The sequence below is a fragment of the Vigna angularis genome, chromosome 2, assembly GCF_016808095.1.
Source record: "Vigna angularis cultivar LongXiaoDou No.4 chromosome 2, ASM1680809v1, whole genome shotgun sequence".
Lineage (NCBI taxonomy): Eukaryota > Viridiplantae > Streptophyta > Magnoliopsida > Fabales > Fabaceae > Vigna > Vigna angularis.
In genome coordinates this window covers 36,451,300-36,471,749 of record NC_068971.1, presented here as the reverse complement: position 1 = coordinate 36,471,749, position 20,450 = coordinate 36,451,300, and the positions used below count along the sequence as shown (strand labels likewise).

The 20,450-nt window shown below is 31.0% G+C and overlaps 2 protein-coding genes across 3 annotated transcripts; one reads left to right on the top strand and one right to left on the bottom strand.

Moving 5' to 3' along the window:
- Positions 1-3,916: 3,916 nt before the first annotated feature.
- Positions 3,917-5,753, bottom strand: LOC108345073 (psbP domain-containing protein 6, chloroplastic). Of its 2 annotated transcripts, none has more exons than XM_017583640.2 (3): positions 5,345-5,742; positions 4,539-4,855; positions 3,917-4,299 (listed from the first exon to the last, which is right to left on the bottom strand). In XM_017583640.2, the coding sequence occupies exons 1-3, from the start codon at positions 5,649-5,651 to the stop codon at positions 4,129-4,131; spliced, it is 795 nt and encodes a 264-aa protein (XP_017439129.2). In that variant the 5' UTR covers positions 5,652-5,742; the 3' UTR covers positions 3,917-4,128. The 2 variants fall into 2 exon arrangements, with proteins under 2 accessions (XP_017439129.2, XP_052729957.1); XM_052873997.1 differs by having other exon boundaries at positions 4,267-4,402; positions 5,345-5,753.
- Positions 5,754-10,093: 4,340 nt separating this feature from the next.
- LOC108343995 (protein NRT1/ PTR FAMILY 3.1) lies at positions 10,094-13,832 on the top strand. Its single transcript, XM_017582457.2, has 4 exons — positions 10,094-10,237; positions 11,450-11,667; positions 12,135-12,694; positions 12,872-13,832. The coding sequence occupies exons 1-4, from the start codon at positions 10,108-10,110 to the stop codon at positions 13,761-13,763; spliced, it is 1,800 nt and encodes a 599-aa protein (XP_017437946.2). The 5' UTR covers positions 10,094-10,107; the 3' UTR covers positions 13,764-13,832.
- Positions 13,833-20,450: the final 6,618 nt, after the last annotated feature.

Sequence of the window (20,450 nt, the reverse complement as noted above, 5' to 3'; positions counted from 1 at the left end):
ATAGAAATTAAAATATCAGTAAATATTTAATTTAATGGAACAAGAAAAAAATTCTCAAACTTAGTTTCAGAATGTAATTGGATAAGTCATACTTTTAGAGCTAAAATAGCCCTTTACTCTGATATGATTTTATTCCCTGTATATTCATTCTTCAACCTAAAGCTTTTGCCATAACTAAACATGCGATTTTATATAGATGTCCACATGGCTAGTTTTTATATTAAAAAATTGATCCCGAGTTAATTATTTTACTTGAAGAAATGAAAACAAATAAGCGGAGAAATATAAAATGTTTTTAAGGGGTCAAACCATATTTTTTTCCTAATTTTTAAGAAATTAAATGAAATAAATGGACAACTTAAATAACCTCGGACAATTAAATTTCAATTTAGAGGAACCAATTGATAATAACAGTATAAATGTACTTTTCTTTCCTCACAATAATACGGCTTTCATAATATATAACAATGGAATAACACTAACCAAAATATTTATTTACAAAAAGGTTAGTACCATATATACATAAATACATTTAGAAAAGATATAGAATGTGTCATACAACTTTAATTAGTTTTTTTTTCCTAAACAAAATGAGAGTCAGTGAAAGTAAAATACAATCATAGATAAAATACAGCCTTAATTGTCTAATAGGTATAATATACTTCAATGATTTTAGTTTTTCTTTAGTTGAAATGTGTTTATGTAAGATTTGAGTCACGGTTCTCAGACAATTAAAATTAACTTTAAGAAATTAAAAGGTTTAATACCCAATTTTGTTCCCACTTTGTTTCGGAAATCTCAAGTTAGTCCTTTATAGAAATGTGAGTGCAATGGATCCTTACTTGTAATTATTTGAGTCTAGTGAGTCCCTTCCGTTAAATAGAAGGAAACGGAGTTAGTGGACTGATGATGTGGCAGTTGTCTTTGGTGAGGTGTCAAGACGCAATTGTTTGCGTGCTTACGTGGTGTTAGGGTTCCCCATTTTCAAATTGGGTTTTATTAAAAATTGGGGATAAAAGGATTTGGGGGTGATTTGTTCGAGATTAGGGCATGTCCACCGCTGCCGACCGCGGGTCACTGCTTTCTCTCTTTCTCGTCTCCGCGCCGCGCCAGGAGCCGATCTAGACGTCGGCGGCAAACCCAAACGCCACCGGATCCGTTCCCAACCGCGACGCCGACAGCTTTGGAGGCCGCCACCAATGGACTCTCCTATTCTCCCTTATCTCTTCTGTTCTGGGTTTTGGAATGAGTTCATGTGATGGGAAATCTGATTGAAGTTAGGAACCGAATAATTTCTTCTGTTTTTTCAAGTCTGTGTTTGGGATTTTGCTAGTTGGAAATCGAAGTGGTAGTTGGGGTGGGATGATGGTTTTCTGTGATGCGCGGGGGAAATGATTTCTTGTCTTTTACAGATAAAAGAAACAGTAGCTGTTTCAGCGAGGATGGATGACGGTTGACGGTCAGGCGAGGGGAACAGCGTGCGTGTTGGGGAAATTGAGTTTGGAGGGTATAGTTCTATTGAGTGAATGGAGGAATGGAAGTTGTGTTGGTTTGTAGGTGAGTGTTGGGATGGTACTGGAAATGAGTTATCCCCAATTTTTAATAAAACCCAATTTGAAAATGGGGAACCCTAACACCACGTAAGCACGCAAACAATTGCGTCTTGACACCTCACCAAAGACAACTGCCACATCATCAGCCCACTAACTCCGTTTCCTTCTATTTAACGGAAGGGACTCATTAGACTCAAATAATTACAAGTAAGGATCCATTGCACTCACATTTCTATAAAGGGACTAACTTGAGATTTCCGAACCAAAGTGGGGACAAAATTGGGTATTAAACCAAATTAAAATTATAATATAAAATTGTGAGGTGACACCTTAAATTATTGGAAAATTAGAAATAAAGATTTGATATTTTCTATAATAAAAATATAATATGAAAATAAATAAAATTTTCTTAACAAAAATATATATATATATATATATATATATATATATAATTTAGATATTTTTAATCATAGAAGATTGGTTTTTTATTTTATTTTAATAGTTATAATATTTCTTTTTAAGTTTAGACATATAGGTCATACATTTTTAATTTGTTATAAATATAAATAAATCTAGTAGTTATGTCTTTTTATTTCCAATCCTTTTATAAGATGACAATCTATCTCAATATATTTATTATTTTATGAAAGATATGATTAGAGAAAATGTATATAGCTATGGTTGTTACATACAAAATGTCTTTCAGAATTTTCTTCAAATTTAAACTCTTGAAGGAGTTGCTTTGGTCATATGAGCTTATAATAAGGGACTAATTTCATTATATTGTATCCACCAATTGAAATTGTCTCAACATTTTATTTCTTACTTTTCTTTTATATTAAAATTACTTCCGACAAAAATAATGTAACTTTAAAAATTGGATTAATGAATTAATTTAATTTATCAACTAATCTCCTGCTTCATTTCTTAGAATAAAAACAAGGTTCTCTTTGGTCAAATACAAGTTTAACACTAGAATCCGTAACTCTCCTTCAAGAGGTTGTTTGATATAATCTTGAGAGGGTTAACATGATTCTGTTTTGTGTTTTTTGTAATTTTTATTGTATTTCTAATTATGAGGTTGACTAGTAACATTAATTTGGTTTTCTTTGTAATTTCTATCATGTTTCTAATCAAGAGGTTGAATTCTCACATGGAATGAAAGAAAAACCACAAGAAAGTGAATCATTTATGTTCTTGTGAGTGAAAGCTAAATACTAGTGAACATTAAAAACTACTTAACGAAAATTGACGTAAAATTTAGAAGGTCTTACACAATAGTTTATAAAAGGATGTATGTGTCATGCAACATAAGATTTATAAATTTAAAATGAAAATTGAATTTTCAATTTGTGAGACTTTGTAGAATTGTTTTTAGTTATAAGAATCCAAATTTATAAAAATAACTTGTAATGATCAACCTCATCATTTGTCGTTCACCATCTTTTCTTTTTTGAATGTTTTCTTTTTTTAATGTGACATCAGTATCTTTCTCTAAATTAAATACCAGAATAATTCCCATTGTTTTCTCATCGTTGTTTCATGTAGAATTTCTTATCAAGTTCACTAGAAATGCATTTTTAATGTTAAGTTGAAATAAAGTCCGGTTGTGAGTAATTGCAATGGAAAAGAGAAGTCAAATAGGAGAAAAAGTTACTATGATCCTGACCATAGATTTGTTTGTATTCTTTGACAACCAATCAAGTTTTATAGCGATCAATAGAATACAACTAAAATTCTAAAAATAAATTATGTCAGAAAATTAAATAGGTTAGGTTAAAAATTTATTCCACGAATCAAGTTGGTTAGTCATAAAGGAAATAGGTCCAGCAAAAAAGATTGAAATTCACTAAATGTGTTGTTAATATTATATATTAACATACAAAACAAAATTATATATATAAAAAATAGACATTGCGATGCGATTAACTTGCCCTATCCTATTTTCTGAGTTAGTCTGAACCATTTTATCATCTCCAAATATGAGTGTAAAATGAAAATATTTTGGCGTTTTAAAAAAAATAGAGTTGACTACTTTTTATAACGTTATATTTCATATTTCTAAATTAAATAAGAAATCAAATTTTAATTATGAAAAGCTTTGATGTCTACATATTTGAGAGTTTACAATATTTAGAGTTTGATTGAATAAGGATTAATACGAAAAACTTACATCATTAGTTAGAGTATAGTTTTAACTCCCTAAGGAGTAGATTACTCGTGTTTTGAACATATGGGTTCTGATAATGAAGAAGTCAATGAATCGGCTACTGCACTGAACATCTTTATTCTCTTCTTCTAATTGTTATTTATCTACTTTCTTGATTCTAGTGTTTGGTTACAAAGATGAATAAATTAAGAAATTAAGACAATCCAAACATATGTCGTTTATTCAATGAGGTATATACAAAGAAGAAAAAGGTCATACTGCTATGAAGTTAAAGCATTTAAACATGATTCAACCTCCAAACACAAAATTTGAAATGGTGACCAATGCATTGCTGAGTCTTTTTGTATAAACAAAACTAGAAAGAAATAAACTGATGGTAAACTTCTTTATTTACCTGACAGAAAACTAAACTTGGAAGGAATCAAGCACGGTCTTTAGAGTCTCCTCAGACGTTTGCCACTGCTTGTCATTGGCACTGACCACAAACAGCACAACAGTGTTTCCCTTTGCTGTTGCTTTCGCAAGATTGTGTGTGCCAGTTAAAGCATATGGAGTTTCAAGCACATATTTGTAGTACTGCAGATAACGTTTCAGAATGTTGGTCACTAATATACATCTCTGTATAAACCTGTTCTACATGGTCGTTTTAGTGAAGTGCTTCAACTGGAACACTTTTGTTCTGCCATTGATTTTGTGAGTGTTGAAAAAAGTAAAAGACTAGTAATTATTAAACTTATTGGTTGAGTACTTCATTCAGTTTCTTCCTTTTCTAACATGTAAAAGCAAAAATGTAAGTGTTTAGGAAAGAAATGTACCGTCTGATCACCAAGCTTTTCTACTGAAGTCTCAATGAGCTCTTCTGGATCAAGTGTGTTTCCAGTGACAAAAGGGCCAAGAGAAGCAATCAGCTTTTCTGGGCTACCAATGTCTTCAATTGTTGCATTCGGTTTGTTGGTAAGGCGTATCAAAGGCGAAGCCACTACCTGAACCTTTCCCTGCTTTTCATCTTCAAACTTAACCTCCACCCAAGGCTCTGCACACTTTGGCTGACAGTAATTTCCAGATAATATGTTTGCTACACGAGCCTGTTTCCAAGTTGGGGGGAGGAGAAACTTGTATGGCTGCACATTTCCTGCAAAGAACTAAATCTAGACTATCATTTGCATAGAACAACATTAGGCAAGATCAAATGCCTCATATATGCTTTTTCTCTCAAATATGTATACATATACAATTCATGGGGAGGATGAGAGTAGACACAGTAACAAAATTGTACGTTAATCAGACCTAGATTCTAATACAATGAGACCTTTTTCAGAGTCACAAAGCTCCAGAATTACAGCTATAATTTTCAAATATGCAACTGAGAGGTGCAAAATTATCGATTAACAAGCCAAATTGTCTGCATAAGAGTAATCAAAATCATAGCTTCCTTAGCCTATCAAATAATTCAGGTTCTTGGAACACCAAAAATTAATCGTAATCACAAATTGTCCTTGCACACGAAGCTAAACAATGTGATGCTCAAATACACAACCATGAAATAATTATCTATACTAGCACTCACTCCGGCCACAAATGTGAACAATTGAACTCTGTCTGTAGTGTTAAATCCATGTACCTGCTCGAAGGGCGGGAGTGTCCTTGGGAGAGGCGGTGAAGAGAACGAAAGAAGGGTCAGAGGGTGAGGGTGGGAGGAAGGATCCAACCTCAACTTCTCTAGCATGTGAAGGGGGTGGCTCTCTCAGCACAACAAGAGGAAGAGGCATCAAAGCAAGACCCTTCAAGAATTCCCTTCTGGGTGTGTGCCGGAAGGAAACATACTCGGAAGTTGAGGCTCTGAAAGCATGCAAAGTCGAGAGCTTGAAAGATGAAGATGGAGATGAGAGTGTGAGTGGGAATAAGGAAGTGAATGGAAAGGTTGCCATTTCAGATTGGGGGGCTTAATGTTAGTGAAATGTTTGTATGGAGGGACAAGGTTTAAGGTTGATGTTAGAATCTAACTCACTCTGTCTCTTATCCACTGTGGACACACCACGATCACACTTCATACTCCCCCTCTGTGGGAACAACTATTATTAATGTTAAGTTTCGAGATGTTCTTTAATATAATTATTATCACATTAATTTAATATTTTATTTTTCATTTTTTTAAAACACTTTTTGATTCATGAGTTAATTTCAATTTTATGTATATTATTATTGTTTTATGTTAAAAAGGATGAAATAGTTTAAAATCATTGATTTTTGCATTATTGCTCACAACTGACCAATTAGAAACAATTTTACATATTGTTTTATATATAACTATTTTAATTATTGCGCGAATATTTATATATAAACCATTATAATTACAGACTTTGACTTTGTATGTTTATAAATTATATCATAATTAAAATTTATAATGAATAAAATTTAAATTACGATATAATATTTTTTAAATTGATGAGTGGCAGATAAAGAGAGTCAAGGAGAATATAAAGATGATAATTCACTTGAAACAAAAACCATGTTATATTGTAAAGATCACTGATATAAAGAGATATCATAAATATTTCATTGTGTTCATTTTTAACATATAGAGTAAATTTGAATTTTTTATGAAGTTGAAGTTCTTCAAGTGTGTTGATTTTGGTATCCATTTTAATCCATATATGACGTTATGTATGTTATACACTTTTTCCTGTTATACTTTAATGACAAAAATTTTTGGTTGTTTAGCAAATATTTCTTTCATTTAAACATCCATCCAAAAATATAGTTTGTATCCTTTGATCTCCTACATATTTGCTTTTCAAATAATTCCAAATTTCTTTCTTTTTTATTTGAGATTCATGATTCTAATGACTATATATGCTCTCTCTTTGAGTTTAAGAATGGAGAACAAAAAATAACCTATAACATATAATCCCAAGAAGAATTAATAGAAATGTGTTCAGACAAAATTCTCTTGGAATAGAAAATAATTTCTTATGTTCTTCGTTTAGTATTTCTTGAAAATGTAATTAGAAAAATATTATTTTTATGTGGTCTAAATAGTATATATATACATGGATTTCTTTAAAGAAAATATAGAAACCTATAATATATATATATATATATATATATATATATATTTTATTTTTTTTTTATTATTTTTTTTTCTTTCCGTCAATGTGTCTTGAACGTTCTTGAATTGTTATTACTTGAATGTCAACCTTCACACTTATATAATTTAATGAATTAAATTTGTATTTAGTGAGAGTTATCTTTAAATTGTAGTTTCAATAATAAAATTCTAAACAAAAAATAATAAAGTTTATTTTCTAACTCTTAGTCCAAGCTAAATCATAATATAAAACCTATTCAATTTCCTTTCCAATCTCCGGTGTCTCTTCGATTATTCTTGTTGACTTTACTCAACAAGTTTGTCTTTCTATCCATAACTCCATAACTCTGATTTATTTATTTTTTTTAAATTATATGCCTCTACTTCTCAAGCTTCATAAGGTTTACGATTAAAGCTCTTATTCCTTCAACAACATTTATTAATAACTATCAACAAATTTTGATAATTAATTAGAATTGTTGGTAAATATTACTTTGATTTTTTTTCTTTCTATTTTCTTCTTTCTCCTCTTCCTTTTTTACTACTGTCCTGTCATACTTTCCTTCTCTCTTTTTTTTCTTGTTCTTTTCCTTCTTTTATTGATATTTTATAAAATATTTAATTTATTATATGATTTAACCTCAATTAGGCTATTTTTTTTAAATCGATAAGTGCAATCACATAAATATAAATAATTATAAGTATTTCAATTTTTTTATGAAAACAAATTATCCTTCCAAAAATTGTTTGAAAATCTCAATTCAGACATTGAAAATTAAAAGGGTTACTTCTTCAAATTAGCATGTCTATAATCTTTCTCTCTTTGGAAATATATACGGTATTTTGTATTCAGCAAGGTGTCACGGACAACACTATGCAACAGACACTATGAACTCAATCTCTTGTGAGGATTAATTAATCTAAGTACTAACTGCATAATTGTATCGAAAACACAAATTAAAATTATTGCATAATCTGTCATCATATGAAAATATTTGATTTTATTCCAGTGACACAACATAGTCTCTAACTTCAAGTGTTGCAGACGTAAGCAAGGACATAATCATAATTAACTTTATTTACTTACCCAAAAATAATGTCTTTTATTGCTTGTCATTTTGATTCCTATTTTAGTTTCACACTTAGAAGCCATGTCTCTACTTAATGATAATGCCTACGAACCCTATTTTGCGGAAAAGATAACATTTGTAAATTATTATATTTATTGTCATTATTATGGAGGGTAATATTAAACAGAATGCTTTTGAAAAAATCCGAAAATATAATTTATAAATTAATTTTTATCATTGGTATGTAGCTGTAATATTCTATTAATTAGTGTAAGATGAAAACAAATTATTTTTTTAATTTTTTTTTCAAAATAAACTTTTCTTTTTAAAAAATATCAAATTATATTTACATATATAACTTCAAAGAAAAATATACTAAATATAAAATTAATTATTTTCCGTCTTCTTAATTTACCACTCATGATATTCTCATATAACATTATTTATTATTTATGTTTATATAGATGATATATGACTTTTTGTGTTACACAAGCTTGTAAAATAAAATTCAGTTTTTTTTAAGTATAGAGGTTAAGCTAGGTCAAACCATATTGTCATATGAGTTTATTGATTGAATGCAAAAGAATAATATTTATAATGATTCTACTCTTTTTTTCAGGAATGCAACTGTTAATTGTCTTCAAATGCCATGGTTTACAAAATTTGTTAAGTTCCTTGGAAGTAAATTTTTCTCCTTTATTTGTGTGTAAACTTTCTCCAGCCTCCTTTTCTACCTGTGTTTTGAATCTTTAAATAAAGAAAAAGTTTCTAATTTCTCACTTAAAGTATACTTCGGGATAAATCATCATTAAAACTTATGATATATCTTTTATTACTGCTTGAAGTTGGTTAAATAAGCCTGAACCACCTGCATCTTCTTTGATGCTCTCCAAAGACTTTTCTTTGATATTTCATTTCAGTGTTGTTTCCCTACCAAGCACTATGTACATAGATCCTTGGGAGTTGTGATAGAGGCAACAATTTCACCATTTGTTTAATGACCAGTGTTTTTAAGCCATCATAGCTTAAATGTTCTAACCGATTATGCCATCGTTAAGAATCGTGCGTAAAATCCACTTGACAACAAGTTGTTGCTCCTTTAGTGGTTGTGAATACAAACATCTTGTTTCCACTCATTTTTTATCTCATAATTAGGCCTCTTTTAGGATGAACAACATTGCACTTTTTGCTCTAAATGATTATAGTCAACCTTCTTTTCTATGTTCAATAAATTATTTTTTAGCTCAGGAACATAAAATACATTTGTTGTTTCGGTTGAATTGGTCCGAGGACAAGTCGTCCTTCCTTGCTCTGCTCTCTTTCGATCGTCCAATCCTCTCCAATAACACAATCCACCCCGATGAGTTGTTAACCTGCAGAAGACATTTCGACGCTCAAGTCAGATATCTTTTTCATCATCTTGTTCTACCATATTCTTTATTTCGTCATAATTCACTTTCTTCTCCCATAGGACATTCATATTGAAAATATCTCATTTCATGACATTTGAAGGATTCAATTTTAGTCTTATTGAATGATTGTCTTCCCCTTCCTCTGCGTCGATACACTACTGCAAAATAGGTTTTTTATAGCGACTTTTTATACCTATTAATGTTATAACTTGTTATAACTAATGTTTCCATATTTGAATCTACCAAAATTCTCAAAAGGTTACCTACAGAATTTAAGTATATTACAACATTTATTTATTACTTAAAATTTATCATTAAATTTTCACCACTAAAAACATGTAAAATAAATATCCATCTTTAAAATTTTGTAAATAATTTATAATTTCCCTCTAAGGTGATTTAGTGAGTTATTGATTTTTATTGTTACATCTTTTTCTTTTTGTTTATTTTTCAAAGTGTTAAATCTTTTTCTTAGTTTACATTGAGAAAAAAAAAATAGTATCTTAAAATTATAAAAATAAATCAACAACATTTATTACATGTTATGTCAAACTAGTAGTCAATATGACAAATTATCACGTTATGTTTATGCCGAGTTTGATAGAAAGGATAAACAAAAAGAAAAAATAAGGGAAGTAAGAAATATAAGAAGTAGATGTTGTTTAGTTAAAAATAAATAAATGGAAAGAAATTTTTTAATCCTAATTTTTACATTGGGTACAAATGAATCTTAATCTGTCTCTCTCTGTATATATATATTACAATGTGAGGTGTATTCAGAGGCATATAGACAACATCGGCGAGTGTATGGCATATGCTGTTAAACATGGAGGCAGAGAAAAACATTAACATTAGAGACAGCGGCGAGGTGGCGGAGAAAGAAGAGCTTCTACACCGTAAAAACCATCGACGAGGAGGCATCAGAACATTACCCTTCATCCTTGGTACATCTTACTTCTTCATTTCCTATCTTCATTTCTGCTTATTTTTAGCTTCTTTTTTCCTATCAATCTGTTGCTTCAAATCATCACTTTGACTCACATAGTCCAAGATTCAAGACAGGGAAAGTGAACTAAATCATCATCTCTATTCATAATTTTGGTGCCTTAAAACACTCGTATTCTGGAATATGCAATTTTTTTGTTAGCAGTGTTTGGAATTTTGTATTGATTCACTTTTATATTTAAATTTAATCTTTGGTTGCACGAAAAAGAAGAAAATAAAAAGTATGGAAGAAAAAAGTTACCAGAAATGTTAGTCAGAGTTTCTCTAAACACATTCAGATCTATTAGCAAATTCAAAATTATTTTTTTAATCATTTTTAACAAATAATAAAAAATAATTCAGATAATATATTAAAGAACCAATAATGCATTCCTGCAGTCCTCGCGAAAGCTAAAGTCCAGTGTCTGTTAGTGCTGGCTGTGGCAGTTACGAAAAGAAAATGTTTCACGAACGGAGAAAATATAATATATATTTTTATTGGATATATAATGTAATAAAAAATATATGCAATAGATATCTTATGATGAGAAATGGATTTGTATCATTGTCCATGACAAAATGCTAATCCTGTTATTTTTAGAAGATAAAATGCATCTTTATTTATTATCTAGAAATGAATATAAAACATATAAAATGGCATACTAAATACATAATTATTGAATTAATTAATAGTGTGAGATAAGAATAAGAATCATGTTACCATTGTGATGGAATTTCATAATAAAGTCTAAGAGATAAAATGAAATTGTGTTAAATTATAAATATTTTTAAAAAAAATTGAAATCGTCATATTGAAACGTTTTTCATTAAATTTAATCTATCTTTTATGAATAAAAATAAAATATGTTATGTTGACACGATTTTAATTTTGTAACGAAATAGACTGAAGTCATAGTGTTCATTTTATTATTAAGTTTAATTAAAGTTGTAATGATTTCATTTTTTTTTTCATAAAAGTTGTTCTGAGACTTATTTAATACAACATGATTTTTTCATTTTGAAATCATATTAATTTGGTACAATTTATTTAATTTTTTTAAATTAGTACCATTAATGTAATTTCATAATAAAATTAGACGATGGTGAAAACAATCAACATAATAATTAGGTTAACAAGAGTAATTAACTTAGAATTGTTGGGTGTTGTGCAGGAAATGAATTTTGTGACAGATTTGCAAGTTCTGGTTTTCATGCGAACATGATAAACTACTTGACTCAACAGCTGAACATGGCAATGGTACCTGCCTCCAACTTGCTCACTACTTTCGCTGGAACTTCGAGTTTTACTCCTCTTTTTGGTGCTCTAATTGCTGACTCGTTCGCTGGCCGGTTTTGGACTATTGTTGTCGCTTCATTCATCTATGAACTGGTTTATTACACTCTTCTCTTTTTACAATTTCACTCATTCTCATCAAAGCTTCAATATGCAACTTTCATCCATTTAACTCATAATAAACAGGTTTAAATATGTTTTTTATTCTAAACTTTTACAATAAATTGGAATTCGTTCTTGTCCAAAATATGTTGTAAAACAATAATATATTACAAAGACGAGATCTACAATGGGATCCTTGTATATCCATATGCGTCACAACAATTGGAGTGCTTGAACTGCAAGCTTCTCCCTCGTTTTCGGACTCGTTGCAAGCCAGGTTATGAACGTTAGATTTGTTACTAGATATTTATTATTTTTTAAAATATGAATATCAAAATGTGAGACGAAACGATTTCTAATTTCGTACGTCCAGGTTCACAGATTAAAAAATTATTTAACCTCAATAAATATAATAAACTCTTACACCATATAATTTGGGCACACTATTGTTCTTGATACAGGGATTGATTGTTATAACTTTATCAGCTATACTACCCCATCTGCGTCCCCCAGCATGCTCAACACAGGTGAACTGCAGAGAAGCCTCATCCTCTCAGCTGTGGATACTGTACGTCTCTCTTTTACTCATAGCACTTGGCACAGGGGGAATTAGACCCTGTGTTGTCACCTTTTCAGCAGACCAATTTGACATGACCAAAACAGGAGTAGCATCAAGGAACTGGAACCTCTTCAATTGGTACTCCTTCTGCATGGGCTTGGCTTCTCTAAGTGCTTTGACCATTGTGGTTTACATTCAAGACAACATGGGATGGGGTTGGGGTCTTGGAATTCCAACCATTGCCATGCTCATATCCATCATTGTCTTTGTGTTGGGCTCACCACTCTATAGGTCCGTCAAACCAAATGGTAGTCCAATCGTTCGTTTGGCACAAGTAGTTGTTGCTGCTGTAAAGAAGAGAAAGGAGGCTTTGCCCCAGGATCACAAGCTTTTGTACCAAAATTGGGAGCTAGATGCTGCTATTTCCTCGGAAGGAAGGCTTCTACACTCTCATCAATTCAAGTATGTCACTTCAACAATATGCTAGTTTAAAATTTCACACTCAAACCTAACCACTATTGAATATAATAGGCTAACATTGAAAAACAAAGTACAAAATATTTCATAGATGTATGTATGTATATATGTAGTATATTTTAGATGATTTTCTCAAGATTGAACTAGTTTTTATACATGCAGATGTTTGGACAAGGCTGCAATTGTGACAGAAGAAGAAGGAAGAGATCCAAATGCAGCACAAGACTTGTGGAAATTAGCGACGGTGCACAGAGTTGAGGAGCTAAAATCCATCATTAGAATGCTTCCAATTTGGGCCTCAGGAATTTTGCTGATAGCTGCATCATCGTCTCATAATTTTGTGATTCTGCAGGCTCGCACAATGGATAGACACCTCTTTCACACCTTCCAAATCCCCCCAGCGAGCATGAGCATTTTCACTGTTCTAACCTTGATGGTAGGTGTTGTTCTCTACGAACGGCTTTTTGTTCCATTTATCCGTAGGTTCACAAAGAACCCTTCAGGAATCACAACCCTACAAAGAATGGGAGTAGGTTTTGTGGTTAGCATTATAGCCACACTGGTCTCAGCATGGGTGGAAATCAAGAGAAAGAAAGTTGCTGCCAAGTACCACTTATTGGACAGTCCAAGTGCAACTATTCCTATGAGTGTGTTCTGGTTGGTACCTCAGTATTGTCTGCATGGGGTTGCTGAAGTTTTCATGGTTGTGGGCCATTTGGAATTTCTGTATGATCAGTCACCTGAGAGCATGAGGAGCACTGCTGCAGCTCTATACTGCATAACCACTGCCATTGGGAACTATGTTGGCACAGTTATGGTTTCACTAGTTCACAAGTATTCTGGCAAGGAAAGGAACTGGTTGCCTGATACCAACCTCAACAGGGGTAGATTGGACTGCTACTTTTATCTTCTCAGTGGAATCCAAGTTTTCAATCTCATTTATTTTCTAATATGTGCATGCTTTTACACTTACAAGTCCCTCGAGGAAATTAGCCAAGTTAATAATCTCGAAGATTTGGAACAAGACAAACAAAACATCTCTTCTGTCACTTAGGTTGTATATGTAAGGATGTACCAGAAGATAATTTACAATTAATGAAAAAGATTTAAATTTCATATTCAAGTCTTGTACTTGATCAATTCCTCGCATGTATATCTTAAATAAAATTAATCGTATTTTAAATGGGATTTATAAAGTTAAATGGAAAGTGTGCATAAATTATATATGCTGTCTTTTGTTATCTGGCGTATATATGATATTAAAAGTTCCTAGTAAGGAAAATGTTTATAAATAGTAAGGAATTGCGTCTCATATATGTTTCTGTTTCCAAAAATGACACTAATCTTTTTGCACAGATAATTTCTTTTAGCACCCTCATATTCTACACTTTCATAGGTGCGAATAAAGTTCAAATTGTTTATAGTGGAAAGATTCTGAATTGCATAATCTAGATTTTGAAATTGTAATCCGGATCACATAGTATTCTATATTGCATCATCTGAAATGGATTCACACAATCTGAAATATGTTTTAAGTTGCGTAATCTGATAAATATGTTAGTACAATCTCAAATATACTTTTTATTTTATGCAATATTAAATTATATTCTGAATTTCGTAACTCAGAAATCTAAAATATATTTCTGAATTTATAAATGTATTTTAAATTATTTCAAAATACATTACTAGATTTCTCTATTTTTTCAAATTTAGAAATATATTTTGAAGCATAGTTTAAAATATATTTTTAAATTCTATCATCTCGTAAAGGCCCGCAAAGGCAGAGAAAGAAATAGTTGTTTTTTAAGGGTCTTTTTTTTCTGCACCTCCTTTTTTTTCCTTCCTGCACCCCTATAAACCTAATAACCCAATTTTACCCTTCATTAAAATTATATACCTAAACCCTAATTATTTTTCTCCCTTCCCTTCTGTGCAACAGCCCCTTCTCCTCCCTCTCTATTCTACCTTCCCACTATAATATTACGACAAATAAAAAAAAGAAGTCAAAGTACTACTTTGATAACAATCAACAAAAAAAATAAAATAAAAATTAGACATTGATTACAAATACGAAATTAGCTAAATTTTTTAAAATATGAGTGCTAAAATACTGCTTGAAAGGTCGTAAAGAGCAAGGGTATTTTTTGTTTCGTATATACGTACTTATTGCAATGGTTTTATTTTATTTATTGCTTTAGTTTTTGCTGCATAAATGCTCTAACATATCCATTCATTGCTTTTCCATATTGCATGCCTATGCTAAGAGTTATGTGGAGTGTTGACTTTAGATAATATGACGAAAAGTATAATTATATTCATTGAATAGATAGCCAACAAGTGAAAATTTTGTTGATTATATAAATACATGTAATTTGAATAATGATTTTAACCTCCGACTTTATAATCTACAATTCGAGGAGTTTGATTCATCTATACTAGTTTAACGTGGCCAAATTCATCTACTGCCACCGACGGTTCTGATTTGTAAATAATATTATAATAGTAGTATATTCTAATATAACTGAAGATATGTTGAAATTAAAAGCAATAATAAAGTGGGTAGGTTAGCATAAATTTTACATTTAATATTATATATTTTTCAAACTAATTCAAAATATTTTACACATGTCTGAAAATGCATGAACTTTAATTAATGATTTTCACCTCTCACTTTATACTCTATAATTAGAGAAGTTTGATTCGTCTATACGAGTTTAACTTGTGGCCATGTTCATCTACTGGCACCAATGGCTCAAAATTGTAAATAATAGTGGTATTCTAAGCATAATTGAACATATGCTAAAACTAAAACCAATAACTGGGAGGGTTAACATTAAGGGGTTCTAAAAAATGTCTTCTTTGGGTAAATGTAAATGTGTGTCCATATATACTTGAAGAAAAGAAAAACATAGTTATTTAAAAAAAATGAATATTATATTAAAAAAATTTAGGTTGTGTATTGATTTGAGATTTTGTAAGAGAGATTTTGACTCTATTAATATTAGATGTACATAGAAAAAATATTAGATAATAAGTTGAAGGAAGTTCTTATGACCTTATTTGTGGTGTGAGAAAAGAATTATGTCTCATACGTTACAGGATTTAACATGTTATGGATTGAGTTTATATTTTGTAACTTTGTTGTTATGACATCTTAGTTAAGGTAGTATGAAAAATACAGATTTTTAAATTTGATTTAATGTAAATGTCTTTTAGAAGTAGAATCAAGTGTGTATGGTAGTTGATGTTAGTATTCTAACATGAAATATAGTTGGTTGATAATTAGATAATTATTTTCGATGTTGATTAAATAAATTATTTTGAATTTATATTAATTAGAATATATGGACGAAATGTGATTGTAATATTTGTATTTATATACATATTCAAAAGTTTTTAAAACTCTAACTTAACTCATTGTGTGATTGTGTTATTTATCAATTATAACAATAATGTGTTTTACGAGAATATATGATAAAAAATATTATATTTTGTAGTTGTTTATTTACTAGTGAAAAATATACTTTTTATAGCGATTTTTATATAGAAAGTGGTACAATGATATTGTTGTAAATAAGAGAAATTTTTCTATACCAGTTACACTAGAAACATATATAGAAAGTAACACAACGAAAAATTGGAATAAATTACAAATACTTCTATATACTAGTTGCAATCAAAACATGTATAGAAAGTCGTTTTTCTATACCTATTATACCTAGAACAAGTATAGAATGTATGATGTACCAGAAATGTAATATTCGAGGAACTTTTATATACTAGTTAGACACTATGATTGATATAAATTATTTTACATTCTTTTCTAAATATTCTTCGTTCTCCTTCACTGATTCTCGTTCACTCATTTATTGGTTGTTATTATTGAAGTTGTCATCGTGTTAGTTGGATGAAGTTGTTGTTCGACGTTGTCGATTGTCATTGTTGAAGTTGTTTGTCGTGGTTGAAGCTCCTCTCATCTGTGGTGGGTGATGCCCTCGTTATGGTTGGTGCTCTAGTGCTTCCCAATTGTGGTGGATTTGTACGTGTGGTGGTATACTGTGTGCGTTTGGCTCTTGTCCCTGGTGTGTGTTTGGTCCCGTCGCGTGGTATGTTGAGTGTTCCAACTATATACACTGTCAGCTGCTTAGTGAACTTGGCAGGCCAGAATCAGCTGCTTGGTGAACTTTGTTGTCTATATGGTGTTCCAACAACAACAAGGTAAGCCATTTTATTGGTTATCATACATAATTTTTTGGACATAAATTTAGGACTTTGGACAATGGGCATGTGCTGTTTCGGTACAGTTTAAATTGGGTTGTAGAGAGCACATGGCTTGAGTTTCAATTTTTACATTAAATTTCAAACAAATATTCTGGTGTAAAATAATTTAACTTTGATAATGTGTATGCTTGCAGTTGTAGTTTTTGCTTAATGTTAAATTTTCCACGTTCTGTTATGTAGTGATTCAACAGATTTGATTTTTACAAGCCAAAATCTAACGTCTCTAGTAATCTCACGTTCAAATTAAGTGCACCAACCTTCGCACTTCACAAGGTAAAGAAAACTATCACTCATTCTAATATGAGGTTTACTATTCTTCATGGTCTTTTATGATTGAAAATCTTAAAGAGTTTATGAATATTTGAAAATTTTCTAAGTTTATTATTACTTTTATTTTTATTTTGCTATCAAATATTTTACTTCTATTTCTATATATGTTCTAAAAGTAAAAATGTCTTTTTTTAATCGGTATAAAAAAGATTTTTCTAATATAGTCATGACTTTCTTTCTTTTAAATTAAATATTATGTAAATATATTTTTTTTTATCGTATACTAATTAACAGTAAAGTAAACGACAGTGATATGTTACATCTTTTCTATAAAAATGTGTACTAAATATTTTTTATTTGTACATTTCAAAATTTTATTTCAAAAATTATAAAAAAATAAATATAAATTATTTAGATAGACATAAATACATCGACATACTCTAAATCACCCATTTATATTTTTATAATCACTATAATTTTTTATTTGTTTAAAAAACATAGACTTTGCAACTAGTTTATACAATAATATTAGTTAGCTGGGAGTAATATAAACAAGTTGACGTTAAAATTTAGCCATATCAACGTGTATCTATATATTATTATATATTTTGTAACAACTTGGGTGCACTCTCTCGTTAGTCAATGGAAAGAGTCTATCGCGATTTATTTAATTAAGGGATGTCACCTCCATGAAATATAGCTAACAGATTCTCAGTTTTAAAATCTTGTATATAGTTAACAAATTAACAAAGAGAGCAACAATTTGCAAATAAAAACAAGCAAAGTTTGTTTTTATAAAAGTATAAACAATGTTTTTCATTTATTTTTTTGCCAGCTGGAGCTAATTTTCATTACAAAGCTATTGTTGTAACTATTTAATAGCCCTTAGCTATAGTTAAAATAAATGTAATTTCAAATCATTTTTTTGTAGTTTTCAAGTTATATCTGTGTAATTCTTTTATCAAGTCTTATGCATTTAATAACTATGTAAAGGAGAATTTTTTTTAATTATCATAATTATTAATATTAAATTTTAATTAAAATTAAATAACAATAAATAAGTAATTAAGGTGGTTTTGTACTGTATGAGTGAAATATCAAATAATTTCATATATTAATGTAAATAAAATACAATAAGAATTTAAACTTCTTTTTTTAGTAAATCAAAATAAAAATTTTCAAAACACCCAACCTCCAATATAAATGCTGTAACATCCCAGATTATATAGAAATATATAACATAGTAAGTCTACATTTTAATATTATAGAACAGTTAGAGAAAGACTGTAAATAAAGTATTAAGGTTACCGTCATCCCAAAAGAAGTCCTAATTTAAAACTTTAAACGCATTAGAGTATTTCAAAATCAACAGGAACAATTAGGAATCCTAACTAGACTAAGCGGCAGCGTCATCTCCTTCCAAGGCCTGTTCCAAAGGCACCTCATCCACCTCTGCTCACATCCAAGTGGATGATCATTGCAAAAGAAAAGCACACACAAGCAAAATACAACACAGAAGAAAGGGTGAGTTAGATGTACAAAAATCATGTTATAATAATCACATACAATATGCAAGTAAAGACAAATATACTTGACTATACAAACATGACTTGTTGCACCTTAAACTTGACTCGTTTGGACTTATAATGATTGCCGAGCTATGGTGGGTTATGCACTCATGGTGGCTTTTACTGCTTTGCAAAGCCGTTGCTAATGGGTTTCACCCTACCACACTCACGAGGTTAGTCCGTTATCACTCACCTTGGGCCATACTGGAAGCCCCCAAGACTAGGACCTCCTGCTACTCCTCACCACATGGTTCAATCCTCTCTACTTGAGAATGAAAGGCCATTGGAGCGTCAGGATAACCCCCAATACTAAGCTACCATGCAAATCATTCTAAAACACACCAAGGACACCACCATGAATCCTCTCCTTCAGAAGCACGAAATTACGTCTAATGACATAGGACGCCACCATGTAACCTCCCTTGAGATCCATGGAATTACGTCCATACACCATACTTTGTTACATTCAACCACCAAACATGTCTCATACATTCACATACTTTCAATATAATCACATTACCACCATCATACTATGCATTCTAATCATTCCACGCACTTTGTTCAACCAATAACAAGAGCAAAAGAGAACTCTGGACTCAGAGGATTCGCACAGCGCACCCTATTCGCAAGGCGAGACAGGATGGTCTCACACAACGAATGACCCAGACAGTGAGCACCCTCTACAGGGTCTCGCTATGCGAGACAATTTGCATAGGGAGACTGCATAATCTGCAGAACACAAGTTTACAGAATTATGCAACTCACACACCCTTAACCAATTCTAGGCCCTTTTATCAACTTCTAACACCCCCAATTCGTGTATTAAGCTTAATTAAACTTGCCTAGATGATCCTAACTCTCCTTATTACTAATCTAAAGTGATTAAGATCAAGTTTTATCTTTTAAAACATCAATATCTACAACTTAAGGACCCAATTTCGATTTTACCATTTCTAACAGGTTTTAGGCTAGTGTTATGATCCTAACAAGTCACAAATGACTTGCCTAAGATGTCCCAACAGCCCAAATGTACCCAGAACCCCTACTTCCCAAATCCACCACCTTACTTCCCCTAACTTGACCTAAACCACTACCAATTTACTCAAAACAGTGCATACTTACCTTACCTTCCACTTGATCACCCATTCAACAGAATACATACATCAAACATACCCAATTTCAGATATCCACTTCATGCAAACAACTACACAGTCATTAATTCTAGCATCACTCATTATACAGTTAGGTTCATATAACGCGTCATACCCAAGCAAGTGAAATACCACTCCAAACAGCATACCAAGTCATAATATAGCATACATATGCCTCATACAAACAATGGAAAGATGTATTTCTAGCTCCCCTTACCTTGGAGTTAAACCGCACAACTCACTGGAATGTCCTAACGGTACCTCACACAACAAGGACCCAACCAAACCCTACAAACCACCACATTGATGGTAGAAAACAGCTCTTAGAGCTAGAATGGAGTGGAAAATGAAAAAGATGAATGCACAAGACACATGCAACCAGCAGAGATTCCATGTGTTAGTTTTAAGAACGAAAAAGAGGTTGCATGCAGGGACTTACCAGCCTAGAACCCGAAACGAATATGTCCGTTG

Excerpts from the sequence above, each read along its gene's own strand:
- LOC108345073 (XM_017583640.2), bottom strand. The coding sequence starts at position 5,651 with ATGGCAACCTTTCCATTCACTTCCTTATTCCCACTCACACTCTCATCT. Across the intron at positions 4,856-5,344 it reads CACTCCCGCCCTTCGAGCAG|GAAATGTGCAGCCATACAAG; the intron begins GTACATGGATTT and ends AGTTCTTTGCAG. Across the intron at positions 4,300-4,538 it reads AAAAGCTTGGTGATCAGACG|TACTACAAATATGTGCTTGA; the intron begins GTACATTTCTTT and ends CGTTATCTGCAG.
- LOC108343995 (XM_017582457.2), top strand. The coding sequence starts at position 10,108 with ATGCTGTTAAACATGGAGGCAGAGAAAAACATTAACATTAGAGACAGC. Across the intron at positions 10,238-11,449 it reads AACATTACCCTTCATCCTTG|GAAATGAATTTTGTGACAGA; the intron begins GTACATCTTACT and ends GGTGTTGTGCAG. Across the intron at positions 11,668-12,134 it reads CTTCATTCATCTATGAACTG|GGATTGATTGTTATAACTTT; the intron begins GTTTATTACACT and ends TTCTTGATACAG.